Genomic DNA, 19,656 nt, shown 5'->3' with positions numbered 1-19,656 from the left:
TTCTGTTTTCTGCCATGAAGTTGAATTCTAATTCCATGCTTTAATTACAAAACCACATTATATGTATGTACCTTAGAAAACTGAAGAGGAGGAAAGGCTTAACTTAAAGGTAACTGCATTTGCACGCTTCCCGTTTTCCAAACCTTACTTGCTTCTTTTCTGATCCTGCTGCCCTGTCTGAGTTTGCTGACTCAGAAAGCTAGAGTAGAAGAGAACCGAGCAAGTCCACTGTCTGGGAAGTGTTTGCATTTTTAAACACTGACAAACTGAATAAAATATTGCACCAGAGGATCACGTACCGCTTCAGTAGAGGGTTGAGTGACTTGTTGATAGCATCCTACTGTAGCAGGATATTTATGTACCAGGTTACACTCTGTATCCCCCTTAGCTGCAGTTCTCCATGTCCAAGACAATTTAAATAAATAATCTTCTACAAAAAAACCTACATTCTCTGGAATTACAGCTCTGCTGCCTCCCTGTTTGCTCAAAGTGTTCTTGGTTGCAAGGTTTTTCTGAGAATATGTAAAGAAATCAACTCTCCAGTCAGGTAGCATGTTTGCTTGTGCCTGATAGGTGTGAGATTTTACATACAGGCTTGCAGTAGTTGATGGAACAAAATCCTTTCAGAATTTAATCTAAAATATGCAACATACTACTTAATGGTGTGCCACATTGCCGACTTAGCAAGGGAGGAAAGTGCAAGCCATATCTGTTAACACTGGGGATTAGCTGTGTATTATTCTCAAGAGAAATGTATGCAGGAGCTTGCACTGTCACTTTATTGCAGTATTTGGCCTCCCTTTGGAGTCCTCAGCATACAGTTCAACTTGGAGATGAAAGAAATCTCTGCCCTATTAGCTTGCTCAGTTTCTGCTGAGAAACATAGCTCAAAGGAATATATGTGATGTTACGGTAATATAATGCACTTAAACGTGTACAAAGTACACCTCGGTGCATTCAGTTTCTTAGTGCTATTTGGTTTGGGTCTTCAGTAATGTTCTCCTGTCAGACCAAGGTGATACAACTCCATGTACACCAAGAAAAAGTAACGGTTTTCATACTATGTAAAACTTTATAATACATAAAACTAATGTGCGTGTATAATTAGCTTGCGCGATCCTTTAATTATGCTCTTACATTTCATTACTTGTTCCTTCCTTAATTTTTCTCTTTTGCTCAGCTACATTACTGACATGGCCTGGGGTGTCTGAAGCAGAGTTATTGTGAAGGAGAACAGGCATTTGGGATATTCTAATATTGCTAGACAAATATGTGTTAATGCTTAAAAATGTATTCTGAAATCCGAATTTGAGGAGTATATATGTGTTTGTCTTATTGATTAGTGCGAAGGAGCTGCCATTCAGTTGTAAAGAGGAGGAGGAGAAATTAACAGAAATAGGAGAGCGTAACTGATGTAATAGGCAGGTGTGACTGAAATATTTGCAGCAAACAAAGTAAATCTAATTTTTAAAACAGTTAAGATAAAAATTTGGCAACATCTTTATTCCCCTGTGGAACAGCCATTGAAAAAGAGGCTGCATGTGGTGTGAGAGCCTGGAAACAAGGGCAAGTAACAAGATCCACAGCTTATAACGTGTGGCAAAGGAAGATTAATTCACTACAGTGCAGTTTATTGCACGTGATGTTTAGTTTCATTCCTTAAACTATTTGGAAGTAGCTGAGGTTAGCAGCAATCAATCTCTTGTATCTAAACCTTTGGATTATTAAACAATTGTCATAAAATGGCAAGGGGAGTCGTTTTGCAAGTTTTGACTCTCACTTTTAAGAGGTGATAGCCACTGTTTTTAAGAATATATTTCTTATCAAATGCTTGTTTTGCCAATGTATTGACCTGTTCCTCTTTCACTGACTGAGGTAATCTTCCTCTTTTGTCTTTTAAAATGCAGTAGAAACAAGGTGCTGCACCAATTTTCCCCCCTTTTTTAAGCTCATTTGAAATACTTTAACTCAATTGTTCCAGATATACTGTTGTGCTGGAATCACAAGTGTACTGAATCACTGATCTGCTTTGCGTTTTTAAGCCACATGCTTTGCATCTACTGAAGTTTAGGGAACTACAGATTGGTCCGATGCAGTTTTCCCATGACAGATCCTAATGGCATTTAAATTAAAACACCTAACCAGGCTTTCCAAAAGTACTTCATTTTTCTTAATCTTATTGTGTGGTGCTGGTTCTAAATCTTGTTGGATGGTGCTGCTAGCATGGCAGTCTGAGGGGACTGAAGTTTTCAGGCCACAGAACGGGTATGGTGTAGATTGTAGCAATATCCTCTCCCCTTCCTTTGCCCCACAGGGTACTACAGTGCTAGGTTTGACGTGGTGAATGTAGGTTATCTGCACATGAAAAATGTAGTCCTTGAGTTATATGCCAACATAATCAACTGTAATGGAGTCCCCCTGTGGATGCTCGTGAAGTAGTTATTCTTTTGGTGCCATTGGTTGTCACAAGTGAGGCACCGAGAAAGTGCCCTTTATGCTAGTGTTTGCATCTTGCAGACTTACTGTGTGTAGGGGGACAAAGATGTTTGGGAACCATTGATGTTAAGGAGTAGAACTGCTCAACTTCCAACCTGCCCTTTATCAGAGCCTATATTAATTTAACTTTCAGTTTTAAAGGAGTAGTTTCTGAGCCAAGCTAAAATTAGTGTAAAGGTTTGTCTACATCAGCAAGATCTGTCTGTAAGATGGGATGTTCTGTCTGTAGTCATCTGATCCCGATCTCCCCCTTGAAATAGGCAACATGTGGATATTAATTGTAGTGGTGTCTTTTCTGAAGTGCACTGAGATCACTAGCGTCTTTCTCACAGGGCATTGAACGATCATTAAATGCTAATGACTTTTGATTACTGCTGACCTCGGTCAATTTAGAATTAGTGACCTAGAGACAGAAAACCACTGTATCTCATTACCAATTTCCTGAGCTATCTGATCTTTCCTTTTTAAGTCAGTTTTGGTAAGAGGCAGAGTAGAATTAAAGTTGACCTCTGTCTTAAAAAAAAGGTTGAGTGCTTTCAGGCTTGCAATATCATGTTTAGAAAGAAATAAAAAAATGGCAGTCACTATTTTTTGACCCCACAGATTGTCAAGAGCAAAGCTCAACATGAAATGAAATGGACAAGCTAGAGTTGTAGTGATGGGGAAGAAATGCATCATTTGTCACTTTTAAATTAGTAGAAAAATAGTTTATTTCCTGTAACCTTGAATTGAATGTCTCATTTTGTAGTTGCAGGTTTTCTTATCTCAGTGTTCATTTATAATTCTTGTTTTTTATTTTGAACTATCAAGAAGCAAATTAATTTTTATAGAATAAATTGCATATTTTGCTGTAGGATATTTTCTGCCTGCAGTTCTCAAACTACAATATTGGGCAATATGTCTCAGCAGGCTTGTAAAAGCATATATTTCATGTTGTAATGAAACATTTTGCATTATTTCTTTCCATATGCACAGAAGAGAAAGTTTATATGATAATTCACTGTAGCAGGATCAAATACATTTTTCATTGTAGGTTGTTTAAGCATAAGCCTTTCTTTATACAGTTACGGTTTATATGGACTGTCATTCATGCAGCAAGCATGGTATTAAAGTCATAATGGAAATACAAGAGAGTCTTAAACATTTTTTTTCTTTCTTGCTTTAATACAGTAGATATATTTATTTTGACCCAGCTTGGAACAAAACCTTTAGCTTTTAAGAACAAACCTCAACATTGTAGAGATCTTTTGTGTTTGAGGCATAGATAGAAAGTTACTGAACCTCTCACTGGGGTTAAATTGCAGACTTCAAGCAGCTAAGCAAGAAAATAACAGGAAAAATTGACAATGGAAGATGTCACATTTGGTGTGTGAACAGGTTCATGGTGAGCCAGCAGAATTCCACATGGAAGGAAAGTACGTTAACATAAGACTAAATATTATTCTTAAATATAATGTTTTCTTTTGATTGCTTTGTCTCAAGAAGAGTATTACTGTAAAAATAATCAAAATGAGACATTGAAAGTGATTACGGATACAAAAAGAACAAATTAAAAAAGTTAAGATTGGCTTGGTTGGGAGACCAATTAGAAGTGTTGTGCAGAGACATAGCCTTTATACTATCAAATAATACATGAGTGAAAGTAAAAGGCATCCGAGTACTTATTCTTTAAGCTTTTTTTTGTGTGTAAGTTTGTATTTACCTGTTGATGGGGCTGCTCAGGGCTTCCTGCTTTTGTTTTCTTTCAACCATTAAGGACATTTTGGGAACAAAATATGTAAAAGCTGTCTTAGTGGATAATACTAGGCAAAATATTTAAAACCTCATACTTTAAATACTAAACAGAGTTAATAAGAATATTTTCCAACAGGTATGTTGCTAGTATAGCGTAAGAGCTATACCAAAATACAATTCAACTGTTTTAGACTTTAGTTTAAAGCTTCTTGTTTTGGTTCAAGATACAGTTCTATTCCAGTGCTATTCTATTCTTTCCCAGCTCTTGGCAATTCTGGGAAAGAAACACTTCTAGTCATTTTTTTCTATAGAAGACCTTACTGAATGAGACATCAGGGCCAGCTTTTTTATGCAACAGACAGAAGCACATGTAATCTGGGGTTACTGTCGTTGCTGCCAGTCAGAAACTTGCAAGAGAGGAGGCTGGAAGATTTTTGTCAACTGGATGCATTTGTTACTTGAGGAAGTCAAGAGCAGAGCTGTCAGTCCCCTTTTCAATTCAGCATTTTTATGGAGAGAAGGATTGGTATGGTGATTGGGAAGGATTCATCCAAGTGACTAAATAATTCATAAATAGGCAAACAGAACTAGGCTCCTCAGCTGTGTGGGTTGGATGTTTTGGGTTTCTGTTTGCTTATTTGCTTTTTGAACTTGGACCTTCAATTTTTAAATGACCTTTGAGATCCAAAATGGTCCCACAATATCTGTCCACTACTAAATCGTATCACTTTATCTACCTATCTTTTAAATACTTCCAGGGATGGTGACTCAACCACATCCCTCAGCAGCCGGTTCCAGTGCCCAATAACCCTTTTGGTGAAGAAGTTTTTCCTGATGTCTAATCTGAACCTCCCCTGGTACAACTTGAGGCCATTTCCTCTCATGCTATTGCTTGGGAAAAGGGACCAACGACCTCCTCGCTACAACCTCCTTTCAGGTAGTTGTAGACAGTGATAGTCTTTCCTCAGCCTCCATTTCTGTAGGCTAAATAACCCCAGTTTCCTCAGCTGCTTCTTATAAGGCTTGTTCTCCAGCTCCTTCACCAGCTTTGTTGTCTTTATTCTGGACACGCTCTAGCACGTCAGTGTGTTTGTTGTAGTGAGAAGCCCAAAACTGAACACAGTGTTCGAGCTGCAGCATCACCAGTGCAGAGTACAGGGGCACAATCACTTCCCTGGTCTTGCTGGCCACAGTGTTTCTGATTCAGGCCAAGATACCTTCATCCCTCTTTTCCACCCGGGCATGCTGCTGACTCATATTCAGCCAGCTGTCAACCAGCATTCCCAGGCAGCTTTCTAGCTGCTCTTCCCCACGCCTGTAGCACTGTCCCACACTGGGACCAGTGCTGTTTCGTATTTTCATCAGTGATGTAGACAGTGAGATTGAGTATACCCTTAGCAGGTTCGCAGATGATACCAAGCCGAGTGGTGCAGTTGTCATGCCATAAGGACAGGATGTCTTCCAGAGAGACCTAGACAAGCTGGAGAAGTGGACCTGTGTGACTCTCATGAGGTTCAACAAGGCTAAGTGCAAGGTCCTGTACCTGGATTGGGGCAGTCTGTGGTTTGAATACAGGATTGGGGATGATGTGGAGCAGCCCTGTGGAGAAGGGCTTGGGGGTGCTGGTTGATGACAAGCTTGACATGAGCCAGCAATGTGCGGTTGCAGCCCAGAAAGATATCTGTATCCTGGTGGCTGGCTTAAGAACAGGCAAAGATGGCAGGTAGGCTTTCTGTTTACTGGGGTGGATTTATATCCTGCCATGCAGATACTTCTCGTCTGCTAGGGGTTTGTCTGACTTCTCGATTCTGGAAGAACATGCTTCAGCTGCAGCTTCTCCTTCCCTTCTTTTCTCAAGAAAGCACAACATGCTGTACGCATGTCGTGTTTTATAGAAGTCAGTGATTGTGGATTCCTACAGGTTCACGTTTACAGTCTGTTTCCCAGACTGAGTTGGCCAGTCAGTCTGTCTGCCTCTCATCTGTAGCCTCCCAGGGACCTTATCTGGCATGTGTATAATCTTTGTATTTACACTGGTCAAATGAAGAAATGTTCAGGGCCTTGATTTTTATATACTTTGGTAGTCTGTAAAATCGATTTATGGAATGAAGACCAAGTCTCCCATATGAATCTTCTTGCCAACTCCAGTGTTGAAAACCAGATTTTGCTAATAGTGCATGTTTTTTCTGTATCTCTAAGAATTTTATAAAAGCTTCTTCCTTCTGAAATGTTTTTCCTGTGCAGTGGCAAAATGGTTATTGTTGTAACTAGAAGACCTGGAAGTTTACCTAAGGAGAGGAAAAAAACTTACGCAAACTCAACAAACTCAAATTTTGTGCTGAGAATACCTGCTGTGTCCCTGCTCTAAACATCCTATCTGTGCAATGAGTTTCTTTTCCTTTACCCCTTCTTTTACCTCTGCAGTTCAATATGGCTTAGATTGTTAGTCTCCCTTCCAAATCAATCTGTTACAGATAAAAAAGGATTGGGGGGAGAGGGGTGGAAAGCTTGCTAGAAATTATTTCTTTGGAAATTACATAATCAGCCATTCCAGTAGGAATGTGTCTCTGCTTTTTAGCTATGCCAGGCATAGCCCACCATTGTCCTTTAAATTACCAGTGAAGGAGATTTTGCACCAAGACATTGAGTTGTGAAGTGTAGCAGCTGAAGTATGGATGCCTATACCTCTGTTTCCCCCTTCTATGAGCAATAACTTCTGAAAGCGAGGACAGATGTGTGTCTGGAAATGCTGTTATCTCAGACTGCTGCAGCAAAGTCCCTAGACGGCCAACTGCCAGGGTGTTCACTTTGTGCTCACTATGGAGTGTCTCCAGAGGAGACATGGTAATCTTTGAAATACCTGCACAGTTTCAGGTATAAAGATGTTTTGAGACTGTGTTACAAAGCCATAGCTGTGATTCATGCAGTTGTAATGGTGTTTCACTAAGTAGCCCGAGTGACATTTCTGTGCTTCAGCTTAAGTCACTGGCAGATTTCTGTCAGGGATTTCAGTAGTCAGCTGTTTCTCCGCTAACCTTTGATCACTTTAATTTCACTGTTACATTCTTGTCCAGCAAAATTAATTAAGGCTAAAAGTGGCTAAATTTACTTTGAAAGTAAGGAGGATTTTTTTTTTCTTTAAAACTCAAAAATTATTATGAAATTGTATTTTAATTATCCTCCCCAGTGTTTTAAAGTGTGAAATGTTGACACATAATATTTTTTTATTTCCCTGGTTTTGTTTTTGAGTGGCTATGCTTGCTTTGTTGTTTGTTTGGGTGTTTTTTATACGCTTAACCTTCTACTAAGGAAATCTGATCTAAATTTAAGTGCGAAGTAAACTAATGACTCAAAATTATTTGTCTTTCCTATTTAAATAAGTTTGGTTGGTATAACTTATATCCTATTTATTTTCAGAAAGTATTTGTGAATAAAATTGAAGTGTGTTCGCATCTCAAGGAGTGGCTTCTGCTTGAGAGTCTCTAAATCATTCAGACTTTGCCGTTTAATGTTTTGAAATATTGATTAAATGTATTCACTGGTTTGCTTTAATCTGATTGCACATCTAGAAGTTTTCTTCTGATGTGGTGCAGCCGTTCCTGGTGTAAGCTGGCTTAATTAGCACAGCTTAGTGATTTGGGACCCTTGTCAAAGGCTATAACGTTATCTAGAAGCATAAGGAGTTAAAGCTAAAGCTGTGACCTCATCTCTATTCATGTTACACTGGAGTAGAAGCTGTGCTGGAGGGGATTGTTTAACTGCATCGCTGTTTTTGCTGCTGCTAGTTGATTGCTTTAATTTGTTTCTGATAGCAATAGCATGCTTGTGCTGAAACGCTGTTGTGGTTAGGATTTGTGAGAACACTAGAGACATATGAAATCACGCGAATATTGACTGCATGTGGAAATAGCTCCCATGGAAATATTTAGATTCAAATACATCTTTCTACCTGATTCCAACTTTTTATTACTTCCCTTGTGAAAATTCAGGCAGCATCAAGGAGAGCTAAAATTCACATGCTTCTGACCAGTCATACACTTGCGTAACTGTGCATGCCGTTTATTACTTTATTAGTTACCACTACATATGAAATGAAGAGTGCAACTGCTGTCGCTTTAATGTCAGAGCGGCATACATTACAATAGGTGTCACTGTGCGGCTGGGTCCAATCGTTATCGGTGACTTCAGCTATTGGCTCCGAATGCTGGCTGACTCCATCTGCAGGGCTGCAATACCTACTGTGTTCTGATCTGTTCAACGCACAAGTTCAGCTCACCGAGCAGACTAGCAGTGCTACTGTGCACGTCTTGCTAGCCCCCTTCAGAAAGCCAGTGCTACAGCCCAGCATGTACCCTCTTCACAGGGCGTAGTGCTTTCAGGCGATTCCTGATCAGGAAATCTGGAAGGAAATAAAACTGGCTGGAATGATGGGGATGTATTTAATGATTCAAGTACTGGATCAAACTTAAAGCCAGTTTCTTACTCGGTGCACTGGAAAGGTCACCTTGTCTTGCTGGAAGAGAAGCAGACTCTGAGCTCTGCTGCTGTATGTTTAACAGCTTCCACGTGCGTTTCTTAATGTTCCTGGCTAGCTAGGCTATCAGGCTTTACAGACAAATATACTAATGGTAGATGAGAAAGGAAAGAACATGAAATGTCTCACCTTCTTCTTGATGCTTCCAGAGACGGTCAAGAACAGGTCCAAGAAGAGCTCTAAGAAGGGAAATAGCAGCAGCAGTGGCAGCAGCAGCAAATTGCCTCCAGTTTGCTATGAAATCATTACCTTGAAGACAAAAAAGAAGAAGAAGATGGCTGCTGATATTTTTCCCCGAAAGAAACCAGCCAACACTAATACAACTGCTGTCCAGCAGTACCACCAGCAAAATCTCAATAACAACAACACTATTCCAGCACCTAATTGGCAAGGACTTTATCCAACCATCAGAGAGAGGTAAGCTCAGGGCAGTTTATTTTTGCTGTTTGAATGGAGTGGTGAGAAGTAACAAAGTATTTGTAATACATATGTTTAGTTATTAATTTTATTTGCTGAAAAAAACATAGTTTACTTTTTTTTTCCTGTGTGTCTGAAACAAATATTTCGGTAATGGAAAATAAGTTATTATCTCTTTCAGACGGTGCAGCTGTTTGTCTTGAGTAAATAAAAATGTTACTGGAAGCTGCAGCATACCCATAAAGATTTACTTTTAGACCTTAGTGGAGATTTTCAGTGATACATGCTCTTTTATTTCCACTTTTCAAAAAGTTCTTGTAAGTTTGGGGTTGTTTTCCTTTATTGCAAACACACATGTAGTTTCCCCTCGCCCCCCCTATCTCTTCTTACTTGTTTTCTTAGGTATGTTTATGTGGTGATGTGTAAAGTAGCTTAAACCAAAGTGTGATCTGCTTATCGTTGTTAACATGCAACTTTTAAGTTGTTGAGAAATTGAATTTCTTGTGTCTGGGGCAAGCACAGTGCTACTGGGCAACATAAATTAACACATTGTCTTTATTTGTAGAAATGCAGTGATGTTCAACAATGACTTGATGGCAGATGTTCATTTTGTGGTCGGGCCACCAGGTGGGACCCAGCGGCTGCCAGGACACAAAGTAAGCAACAGCTGCATTGTCAGATTGGATGGGGATAGCCAGAGAGAGCTCCCACAGTTACACTGGGACGTAGTGTGGGAGACTTGGCTCTTCTGGGACAGGCATAATTCTATTTTAAAAGGGTACATGCAGGGAATCCTTTGCTGTTCTTTGTGGTTTTGGTTAAATTGTGCACTTGGGCTAAGGCAGTCTTTGTAAAGTTAAGGAATACTGCTTTGTGCTGCCAATTCATATTACTCTTGAGATTTTTCTAGAAATAGTTAACTTCTGTAGTGGATATGAGCATTTTCCAGTAGCTAATGCATATGTGCCCATGAGAGTAAAATGCAGGGAAAACACGTAATTCTGTTCTTAACTTTGGCTTCATTTCTTTCTGAAGTGTGTCTATAGGGTCTGTCAGTGAAGCCCAGTATGCTCAGAGTGGCTCTCCCACATCGTTTCTGTTGGCAGTGCTTTCAGTTTAAAGCATGAAATGAGATTTCCCTTTCTCAACAGTATGTCCTGGCTGTTGGGAGCTCTGTATTCCATGCGATGTTTTACGGAGAGCTTGCTGAGGACAAAGATGAAATCCGTATACCAGATGTTGAGCCTGCTGCTTTTCTCGCAATGTTGAAGTAAGCGTTGTTCATCTGCGTGATATGTTTTCCTTTATGATGTATACATACACCCGTAATGTCATAAAGTATTAGACTTGTGTATAAACAGAAAGCAAGCATTTGCTTAAAAAAATTTCCTTTTTTGTGTTTCAAGTATTTTAAATGTTTACCTCATTTTACTCTTCCCTTCTACTTCTAGGCATGCATATATTAGACTAATGTAGGCAGTTATAAAGAATGACTTTGACAGGGGATCTTTGGGCACATTGTATACTGTAATGCCTATTGATCTGATTTGTCACTACACGTTACACAAAGGAATGGAGTTACTAAAAAGAATTGTCAGCTGTAACAAAAAAAAAATGTTTTACTTTACAAGCATAGTGAAAAGTTAAAAACACCAAAAAACTCCAAAACCCGAATTGCCGGGTTTATATATCGACATCAATACAGCTTTTTTGGAAACTTTCTGTGTACAGGTCTTGTCTTAGAAAAACAACCCTAAGTAATTAAATATAGCTTCTGAAAATTAAATTTAGCCTCAACTATCATATTGATGCATTTGGGAAGTGATAAAAAGAGTGTTTACATAAATAGTTGTTGTTTTTCTCACAGGGGGAAGACCAGTCAGTTTACATGATCATTGTTTTTCTTCTTGCAAAGTGCATGAGAAATGCTATCTTTTCCTAAATGAGCATAATGAAGCAGCTTCCCTGCTGAATTTTCCTTGAATGTATCTAAAACTCCAGTTTAATTAAGAGAAGTGCCCAAACACAGAAATGCTATGGCTTTGAGGTTTTTTTCATTCAGCTTTAGTAACTGTCATTGCTTTCTGATAAAGAATATACATTATTACATGATAGTGATCCTTTTAATATATTGCAGATTTTCTTGCATGTAGTGGTCTAGTCAGTAGCTAGCAATTTATTGTATTTCATAGATTGTCTTGACTAGCTTGTGATTACACAATGTTTTCTTATTGTCTTTTACATTTTAGTGGCACTGTAGATAAACATTTGAAGTTGCATATAGAGTTTGTTGCCTAGAGTTCTTCTAGGTTATCATGAGCATCAGAAAAGTTCTGTGCAAATATCAATAACTACTAGGAAAAGCTGAAGTTCCACAGATGTTCTAAAGACTTGGAATATAAAATTAAGATACAATATTATGTAAGTAGGTGCATTATGTCCCTGCTTTGGGCTGTTCTGGTTTTGTAGATGTTCTCTGCAGAGGTCAGTCTTGTGCTTTACTTCCATGCAGAATTTCACAAGGCACAAATTTGAGATACTTGGATTCCCGCAACCTCACTTCTTTTTTAAACTGCAAACTCTTTCACTGTGGCTAAATGTGATTCGCCATAGAAAAACTGAATGCTGTCTGAATTTATCATTAGAAATGTCCTCAGAGAGCAAACCTAGAAAAGAAAGTATCAATAATGACGTCTAGATCTTGGCATGTTATTTAGCCCATGGCAATTTAGGACACTATCTTTGAGAGCATAACCAGAAACACTCAATTCCTCACCTTCTCAGGTTTTATTTTAAAAAAACAAAAGACCACGAACTTTGTGGTCTTTATGGCTGTTGAGCTAACCTTGTGCCTGAACCTGCAGAGTGCTCTTGTGTCTATGAATACTGGGGTGCCTGCAACTGCGATGGTGCAAAGAAGGGATGGGGATGTGCAGCATTCTCCTCAATGCAGGATCCAGTGCATGTGCTGCACTGGGCGGAGCTTGGAGGGAGCAGACACAGTCCCCTTCACTCCTCTCCCCTGCAAGAAATGATCACAGTGTTGCTTGCAACTGCTGTGAACAGTGAATGGCAGAAGGCTCGTGTTACTGTTGATACAGAAAGAAAAGACTTTCTACCTATCCCAAAGCATCTCTCTTCTTCATATATGCAGTCATGGGGGATGCATCACAGTCTTTGTAAGAAAATACGTTGAGATTGTTTATGTGTTTTTCCTGTTGGTTTTGTTTAGGTTTTTAGGGTTTTTTGGTTTTTTTTCTGTTATGGACAGCAAATTCTTACAGCATAAGTATTTCTTGTCTTTCACTATATAGCGGGCATTCTGACAACAAACATCAGACGAGGTATTGCAAGTATTACCTCAACTGGTAGATACTAATTATTCTCCCAGTATAATTGCTTTGGCTGTTCCCTACAATTTTAAAAATAGGTTTAAATTCATATTCTAGGTGACAAACTGAATTAGTGTCTTCAATGTGTTATAGCTTATCTTAATCTTGATTGTTCAAGTTAGAATCATGATCTCCTCTTATCTCAGGATGAATGTGTTACCAAACCATCAAACCCTGTGGTCTAGCAGAATCTTCCATTTAAGAGCAGGGTGAAACTGGAATATCAGTAATTGCAGACCAGAGTCGAGGTGCGTTGGCAGAGTGAGAAGTGTGGAACATTGCTGACAGCCGATCTGTGCTGTGTGTGTTGTAAATCAGTGATAGTGATTCTTCACTTTCATGAATATTAAACTAGCAACTTTTTTACTATTTCAGTTTAAAACAGATGTCATCATTCTCTGCTGTACTAGCAGGCAAAGAGAAGTAATAGAAGGGAGAAAACAGTTGGCAAGCAATGAGGAGAATCATAAAAATTGATAACATTGAAAATTTTTTGGACAGCAAAGGAGCTACGCTTGTAATCAGTGATACATAGACATGCTCTTTGTTGTTACAAATAGCCTATCTGAAACAAAGTAATAAAGTTTTTAAAAAAAAAAAAAGGTTTGGGTCTGTGTAAGTATTCTTTTTCTCTGTAACCTCGTAGATTTTATTATATTGCTTGACTAACATCTGCTGTGAGCATGTTTTCCAAGTGTGGCTTGGAGGATAGTACCCTACAAAACCCTACCCTGCAAAAATGTAAATGTAGATATTTACAACTGTAATCAGGTCAGTGTATGTACTAATTCCACTTTATACGCACACCTATTCTACAAAAAAATCCTTATGTTGGGAAACCTACTAACTAGGAAATTTTAATTTGTATGGGGTCACATACAACTTAAGCTTTACTAGAAGTCACTTTTCCACCATAACCATCAAGACTTGCTTATCCCTGTGAAAAGTAAAATTGCATTTGGCATGGTTTTAGCATGTTGCGTTCACCAGCTGCAAATGGGGCCCTGAAGCATGAGATATTAAAAAGAACAAACTGTACAGTGCTTCATTTCTCTGAGCAATGAATCCCAGCAGCTTAGTCATATAAATAGAATTTCACCTTCATCTCTTCCATCACACTAGCATAGCAGTAAAGCTCATTTCCTCCTTGTGCAATGAAACTGAGAAAACACTGTGCTAGTGGAGCTAGGATGTTGTAAGCATTAAGCAACATGAAAATTAGAATTCTATGCCTTTTCCTTTTCCTGTATGCTTCATTGACCTGTTTTATTTGTTTGGTTTTTAAAAAAGCAAAAGCAAGCCCCACTAAAAAAATCACAAACCCAATAGTTATGAAAATGAGTAGCACCTGATATACTTTAATAGCATTTCTCTTCTTAGACTACCTAGTTATTCCAAATAAACTTTTTTTCATTCCTGTGTTCAATAATTCATTATTCACCATCACAGCACATGCGGTCCAACCACTCTTTATTACTTGTGTTCCAGACTTTTGTGTTAGCCCAGTAAGGTAGCCTTGGTGAGCTACTACCTGGGGCAGATAACCTCTCGTATGCCAAAGCACATCTGAAATAAAGATAGAGCTGGAGAGGCATAGTCCACATAGCATGTACCCCAAATGTGAAGTTTTATTCACCTTACATTTAAGCCTGTTCTCTTCCATGGTCTTACATGAGTGATGAATTCTGTTTGTACTTTTGTTCTGGATTTAATTAACATCCCCCAAAACACTGCTTAGTTTTAATGTAGAGCCATTTAAATGTTCTTTGTTTATAATTTTAAAGTATTGTTGCCAAATTATGCTTGTCAATTACGCAGCAATGTTACATGCGTGTTTTTTGTTTCAGATACATATATTGTGATGAAATTGATTTGGCTGCAGATACTGTACTGGCCACTCTTTATGCTGCCAAGAAGTATATTGTTCCTCATCTTGCCCGTGCCTGTGTCAACTTTCTAGAGACGAGTCTAAGTGCAAAGAACGCCTGTGTGCTGCTTTCCCAGAGCTGCTTATTTGAGGAACCTGACCTGACCCAGCGCTGTTGGGAAGTGATTGATGCCCAAGCTGAGCTAGCTTTGAAGTCTGAGGGGTTCTGTGACATTGATTTTCAGACACTTGAGAGCATTCTCCGAAGAGAGACTTTGAATGCCAAAGAAATTGTTGTTTTTGAAGCAGCTCTGAACTGGGCTGAAGTGGAGTGTCAGCGACAAGAGCTAACAGCTACCATAGAGAACAAGCGCAAAGTCCTTGGGAAGGCTCTGTACTTGATACGCATCCCTACCATGGCACTCGATGACTTCGCAAATGGTGCTGCTCAGTCTGGAATTTTGACTCTCAACGAAACCAATGATATCTTCCTCTGGTACACTGCTGCCAAAAAGCCAGAGTTACAGTTCGTAAGCAAGCCTCGGAAAGGCCTTGTTCCTCAGCGCTGCCACCGTTTCCAGTCCTGTGCTTACCGCAGCAACCAGTGGCGCTACAGGGGCCGGTGTGACAGCATTCAGTTTGCTGTCGATAAGAGAGTGTTCATTGCTGGCTTTGGGCTCTACGGCTCCAGCTGTGGATCAGCAGAGTACAGTGCCAAGATTGAACTCAAACGACAAGGAGTTATCCTAGGCCAGAACTTGAGTAAATATTTCTCAGATGGTTCTAGTAACACTTTTCCTGTGTGGTTTGAATATCCGGTGCAGATTGAGCCTGACACCTTTTACACAGCTAGTGTGATTCTAGATGGTAATGAACTCAGCTATTTTGGACAAGAAGGAATGACAGAAGTTCAGTGCGGAAAGGTGACTGTTCAGTTTCAGTGCTCTTCGGACAGTACAAATGGCACTGGGGTACAGGGAGGACAAATTCCTGAACTCATATTTTATGCTTGAATGAAGATGTGTAGAGACAAAGCATTTTGCTATGAAGAACCTAACTGGTTCAGGCCTGCTGACGCTTAGCTTTTTAACTGCAGATACATAATCGGTAAAGGTAATAAGTAACTGAATGCTGTGGGGAAGTTACTGACTTGCTGTATTTGAAGCATCATTGGTGATAAAGTGTAAAATTTAACTTTAAACTGGAAGCTGTTAGGAATGAGCAAGTTCTAAAGGCTTTGTAAGAGGGATGTCTGCTTGCTGGTGATGTTGACCCTTTCTTTGATGCACTTGTGAATCACCAGAGGATGTCCCTCTCTTGTATCTCACTAAACACTGTTTTCGTGATCCATTATCCATTTTCTCATACTCCATTTCCTGCTTTCTGCTCATAATTTTTTGGGGAGGTAGGGGTAGAAAATGAAGTTGTCCTTTATAGCTCTCTCTTCTGCCTGCTCTTCCAACTTAAAGAGATTCTAATAATGAACTGCTTTTGATCATCCAAGCCAAAAGGAATGCTTCAGTTGTAAACAGAAAAAACATAGTTTTAAACCTTCATCCTATAAGATTCTCTTGTGGCCAGTTGTTTGGGATGGCTGCAGGGGAAGATGGTGAAACCAAGCAGCTTTCAGGAAGCTGTGCAGGATGCTGGCTGTGTCCACAGTGCATGGACATGTTTACTGTGAGGAGGGGGATGTGGGCTTGGCAAGTTACCCTCAGAGTTCATTTTCTAGGAATCCCACCTCGAAGGCAGGGAAGTACTTGCACACGTTCAAATTGTAAATGCAAATCTTGAAACTCTACTCCCATGACCTAGTTTTTGCTTTATTGAAGTTGATTTGCTATTTAAATGGCTTTTGTTTGAACTCTTGCTGAATAAGTGGAAATTAATATCTATCATCCAATGCAGGATAATTTTTTGTGTGGTTTTGGTGGGATTTTTTATTTCCTCCTAAACATGGTAGAGGCAGATTAGAGAGGAACAAAATAATGTACCAATCATGACTTGGACTTTTTTCTGTAGTATGAAATTTCTTCTTTTTTTTTCACCATATGTTATCAGTGGATATTTAGACAAAGACAGAAGATTCCCAACTGTGGTCATATTACATTTAGTGTTTATCATCAGATAACAGTGAAGAGGAGGAAGACTTTTCTAATGTGTTAATGTTGGATCTCCTGCAACTGTTTAGGTTACACATCTATAAGAGGATTATGTGCTACAGAACTTTTTCCTTGCCTGGTTCCCCCCCACACACTTCCTGTTACATGTGCATATTGTTTTTGGAGAAGCATTAAGGATTATGACTCAAGGAAACCAGTATATATCAGAAATGCAGGTACTATTTAAAACTTCAATGTTTCCTTGGGATGGTTGCTTCTCAGGGGCATACTACCTATTGTAAAGCATCTCATTCTTATTTCACCTCTGGTGGATTCTGTTTGTTGTGTATGTTTTAATGAAATGAGAGGACCAAATGATTCTTTAGACAGACTGAAGATTAATGTTATAGTGTATCAACACATTAATGTAGCATAACCCTAAATTCACTTGTCATTTTTGTAATAAAAATGTTTTTCTCATATGATTTCTTACCAGTTTAATACTATTACTCTAAGTGTTTCTTGACGGTTGGATTCCTGGCCCCTGGCCATCGTAAAGTGCCAATACATCTTTTCCGTGTCCAAAATACCATCTGAAATAAGGAAAATGAGCATAGGCATCAAACACTTCATGGCCAGAGCTCAGATCTTCTCTCTAGGTAATAAAAGGAGAGCCAGGTTTAGAACTACCCTACAAGGTCTGTGCTTTTCACCCATTTTAGTGTTTAATGTTTTATATACATACACACACATATGTATGTAAGCAACTTTGTTTCCGAAATGTAAATATTCTCAAAATATATAGAAAAATGTTTTCAATTTTTTTGTAACAGATGTACATGATCCAGACTGTTAGTGAAATCTAAACAGAATGCTCCATGGAAAACTCCCAGAGAGAGATTTTTAAAAACTCGAGTTAATTCTATTTAGGTCTGCAGCATAAAATAGGCAAGAACATAATTTTATGGACTGGAGAGTTACTGAAGTGACTGCAGAAGGGAATCTAAGATTGTGATGAGGTAATGGTCATCTACTTTTAGACAACATCTGAGCTGCAGTTCCATTTATTTAAATACATTTGAAAGCAGAGAAAGATGCTAATCAGCTGATGAAGTTTTCTTACAGCAAGCAGTTGATGTAGAAGTAATTACTCTGAGTGATGATCAGATTGACAAGTTGCTTGCAGTAGCAAGCTGCATTCTGAGTTGTTTGGAAAAAAAATCAGGTGCCTCAGCTGGTGAGACAAATCACGAGTGCTGTACTGGTATAACTAGACTTAGATTCTCGCTTTTAATATTTTTTCTTTTGGTTTTTTTGGTTGTTTTTTTTTTTTTACTTATCGCAAATAAAGGTTGGGGTATCTGCTGCATTGACTGGCTGGAACAGAAGTTAGGAGATCAGAATACTGTCTAGCTGTAATATGTAGGAAAAGAACTGTTATTTAATTATTTGCTACTGTTATGAAATCTTTTTTGACAAAGTAGGATGAAAGCTACCTCCAGCTTAATTCCTTTGAGTCCGTTCCAGGTTTTAGGAGCTGATGCATGTAAAGTTTTTCAATATGAATGAATAAACACAAGCACCTCAAATCACTTTTTGATGCTTCTAGCGCGACTTGATTCTGAGCACTGCTTGATACTAACAAGTAACTAGTGTATAAGAAGGTGGCTAGTACCAGTCATCCTAGGACATCTGGACACTTAAATAGGTGTCTAAATGTGGATTTGATTGGTTTAGCAGTAGCATATTCAATACCTTTATTGGCATTTTGCACGCTTCAGCCATATCAGCCTGAAAGTTAAGCATAATGTCAGTAACAGATCCTTTCATAGCTTCTGTCATAATATGTACCTGGCCATCTTTGCTACTTGTATATTTGATTTTCCTGGTGAGCAGAATCTGTGACAAGAGAGTATAACGTAATATACTTTCTGAATATCTAAAATGGTATTTAAGTAAACATTTTAATTTCTACGTATTTATTGCACTGAACTGTTTTGGTTTGTTTTTTATTTGTTGTGATAAACTCAGCTAACTTCAGATCCCAGCAGCCATTTTTTCTGGAGCAGTGTTTGACCTTAGCAGGCTTAAAGCATTATTTATAAAGGACAGATATATATAAATATGAAGTACCTCATGTTGAATGTTATTGTACTGTACCTTTAATGTCACAGTGCAGATCTTGTTGGACTCATGAATGTGTATAATTGAGCTAAACATACAAATAAAAACAGTTCTTAAAGGGTTGTTTCCTGCAGTATCTTTGAAGCATGAGCATTTAAAGCCTTTACTTAGTTAACTCTTTTAGCAATTTCGGTTGTACAGTTGTGCACAGATATTTGTTGAGCTTATGTATTCAAGATCTTTTGATTCTCAAAGAAGTAAAAGTCTAAGGAAAAAAACAAGGAAGAACAATGAAAATGTTAATCAGTTACATTGTGAAAAGGTCGACTCTTAAGCTAATAAGCTAGAGTGAATTAATTCATTTATGCACTTCATAAAAGACCTTGTCTACTAGCATTAATATTTAAATGTTCTATTAATATTATTAAGTACGTGGAAATGAAGGGGGGAGGATCTCGTGTTTATTCTAAAAGATAGTTGTCATGGGAAGGCCATGTTTTTTTAGTGTCTGAAAGATGAGAATAAAGGACATGTTTAGTGTCAAGAGGCTGTTCTCTGCTGAAAATTTAATTATGTAATATTATTCAGAATTCTGACTTTTTCCTTTACTTACCAATTTTCTTCCAGGAGGTTTGAAATTTCATTTTAAATGCTTTTATGGTGAGTGAAGCTGAAACCCCTCTTCATGATGTTTGACTCCAAGACCTTTCAGGTAGTAGTAGCCAACAGTATGAAATGTTCCACAATGTGATATAGACACATGGAAATCTAGTTTGGGAAGTCCTTCCCAGTAAATACAGCACCTACAGACTTCATGCAAAATTCTGATTACAGCACATTTGCAGGCGTCAAACTCGCAACTTTTGGTAAGTTGTTTCTCTAGAATACTCACTGCAATACTTGGTACCATACTGCTACATTCTTGATTGAAATTCCCTTATGTGTCCAGTGCTTCTTATTAGTTTGGATCCTGTCTGCCACTAATCCATG

General features: G+C 38.6%; 1 protein-coding gene across 3 annotated transcripts; it reads left to right on the top strand.

Moving 5' to 3' along the window:
• The first annotated feature begins 3,862 nt into the window (after positions 1-3,862).
• Positions 3,863-18,784, top strand: BTBD3 (BTB domain containing 3). Of its 3 annotated transcripts, none has more exons than XM_069850137.1 (5): positions 3,863-3,911; positions 8,914-9,181; positions 9,747-9,837; positions 10,333-10,451; positions 14,421-18,784. In XM_069850137.1, the coding sequence occupies exons 1-5, from the start codon at positions 3,878-3,880 to the stop codon at positions 15,451-15,453; spliced, it is 1,545 nt and encodes a 514-aa protein (XP_069706238.1). In that variant the 5' UTR covers positions 3,863-3,877; the 3' UTR covers positions 15,454-18,784. The 3 variants fall into 3 exon arrangements, with proteins under 3 accessions (XP_069706238.1, XP_069706239.1, XP_069706237.1); XM_069850138.1 differs by lacking the exon at positions 3,863-3,911 and adding an exon at positions 7,124-8,074; XM_069850136.1 differs by lacking the exon at positions 3,863-3,911 and having other exon boundaries at positions 8,097-9,181.
• Positions 18,785-19,656: the final 872 nt, after the last annotated feature.

This window comes from Phaenicophaeus curvirostris, chromosome 2 (assembly GCF_032191515.1).
Source record: "Phaenicophaeus curvirostris isolate KB17595 chromosome 2, BPBGC_Pcur_1.0, whole genome shotgun sequence".
NCBI lineage: Eukaryota > Metazoa > Chordata > Aves > Cuculiformes > Cuculidae > Phaenicophaeus > Phaenicophaeus curvirostris.
Note: the sequence above shows the minus strand (reverse complement) of the source record. Positions and strands in the feature narration are given on the sequence as shown.

What these genes read in the sequence shown, in the direction of transcription:
- BTBD3 (XM_069850136.1), top strand. Translation starts at nt 8,856, where the DNA reads ATGGTAGATGAGAAAGGAAAGAACATGAAATGTCTCACCTTCTTCTTG. An exon ending in AGCGGCTGCCAGGACACAAA is followed by an intron (nt 9,838 to 10,332) that starts GTAAGCAACAGC and finishes CTTTCTCAACAG; the next exon opens with TATGTCCTGGCTGTTGGGAG. An exon ending in GCTTTTCTCGCAATGTTGAA is followed by an intron (nt 10,452 to 14,420) that starts GTAAGCGTTGTT and finishes TTTTTGTTTCAG; the next exon opens with ATACATATATTGTGATGAAA.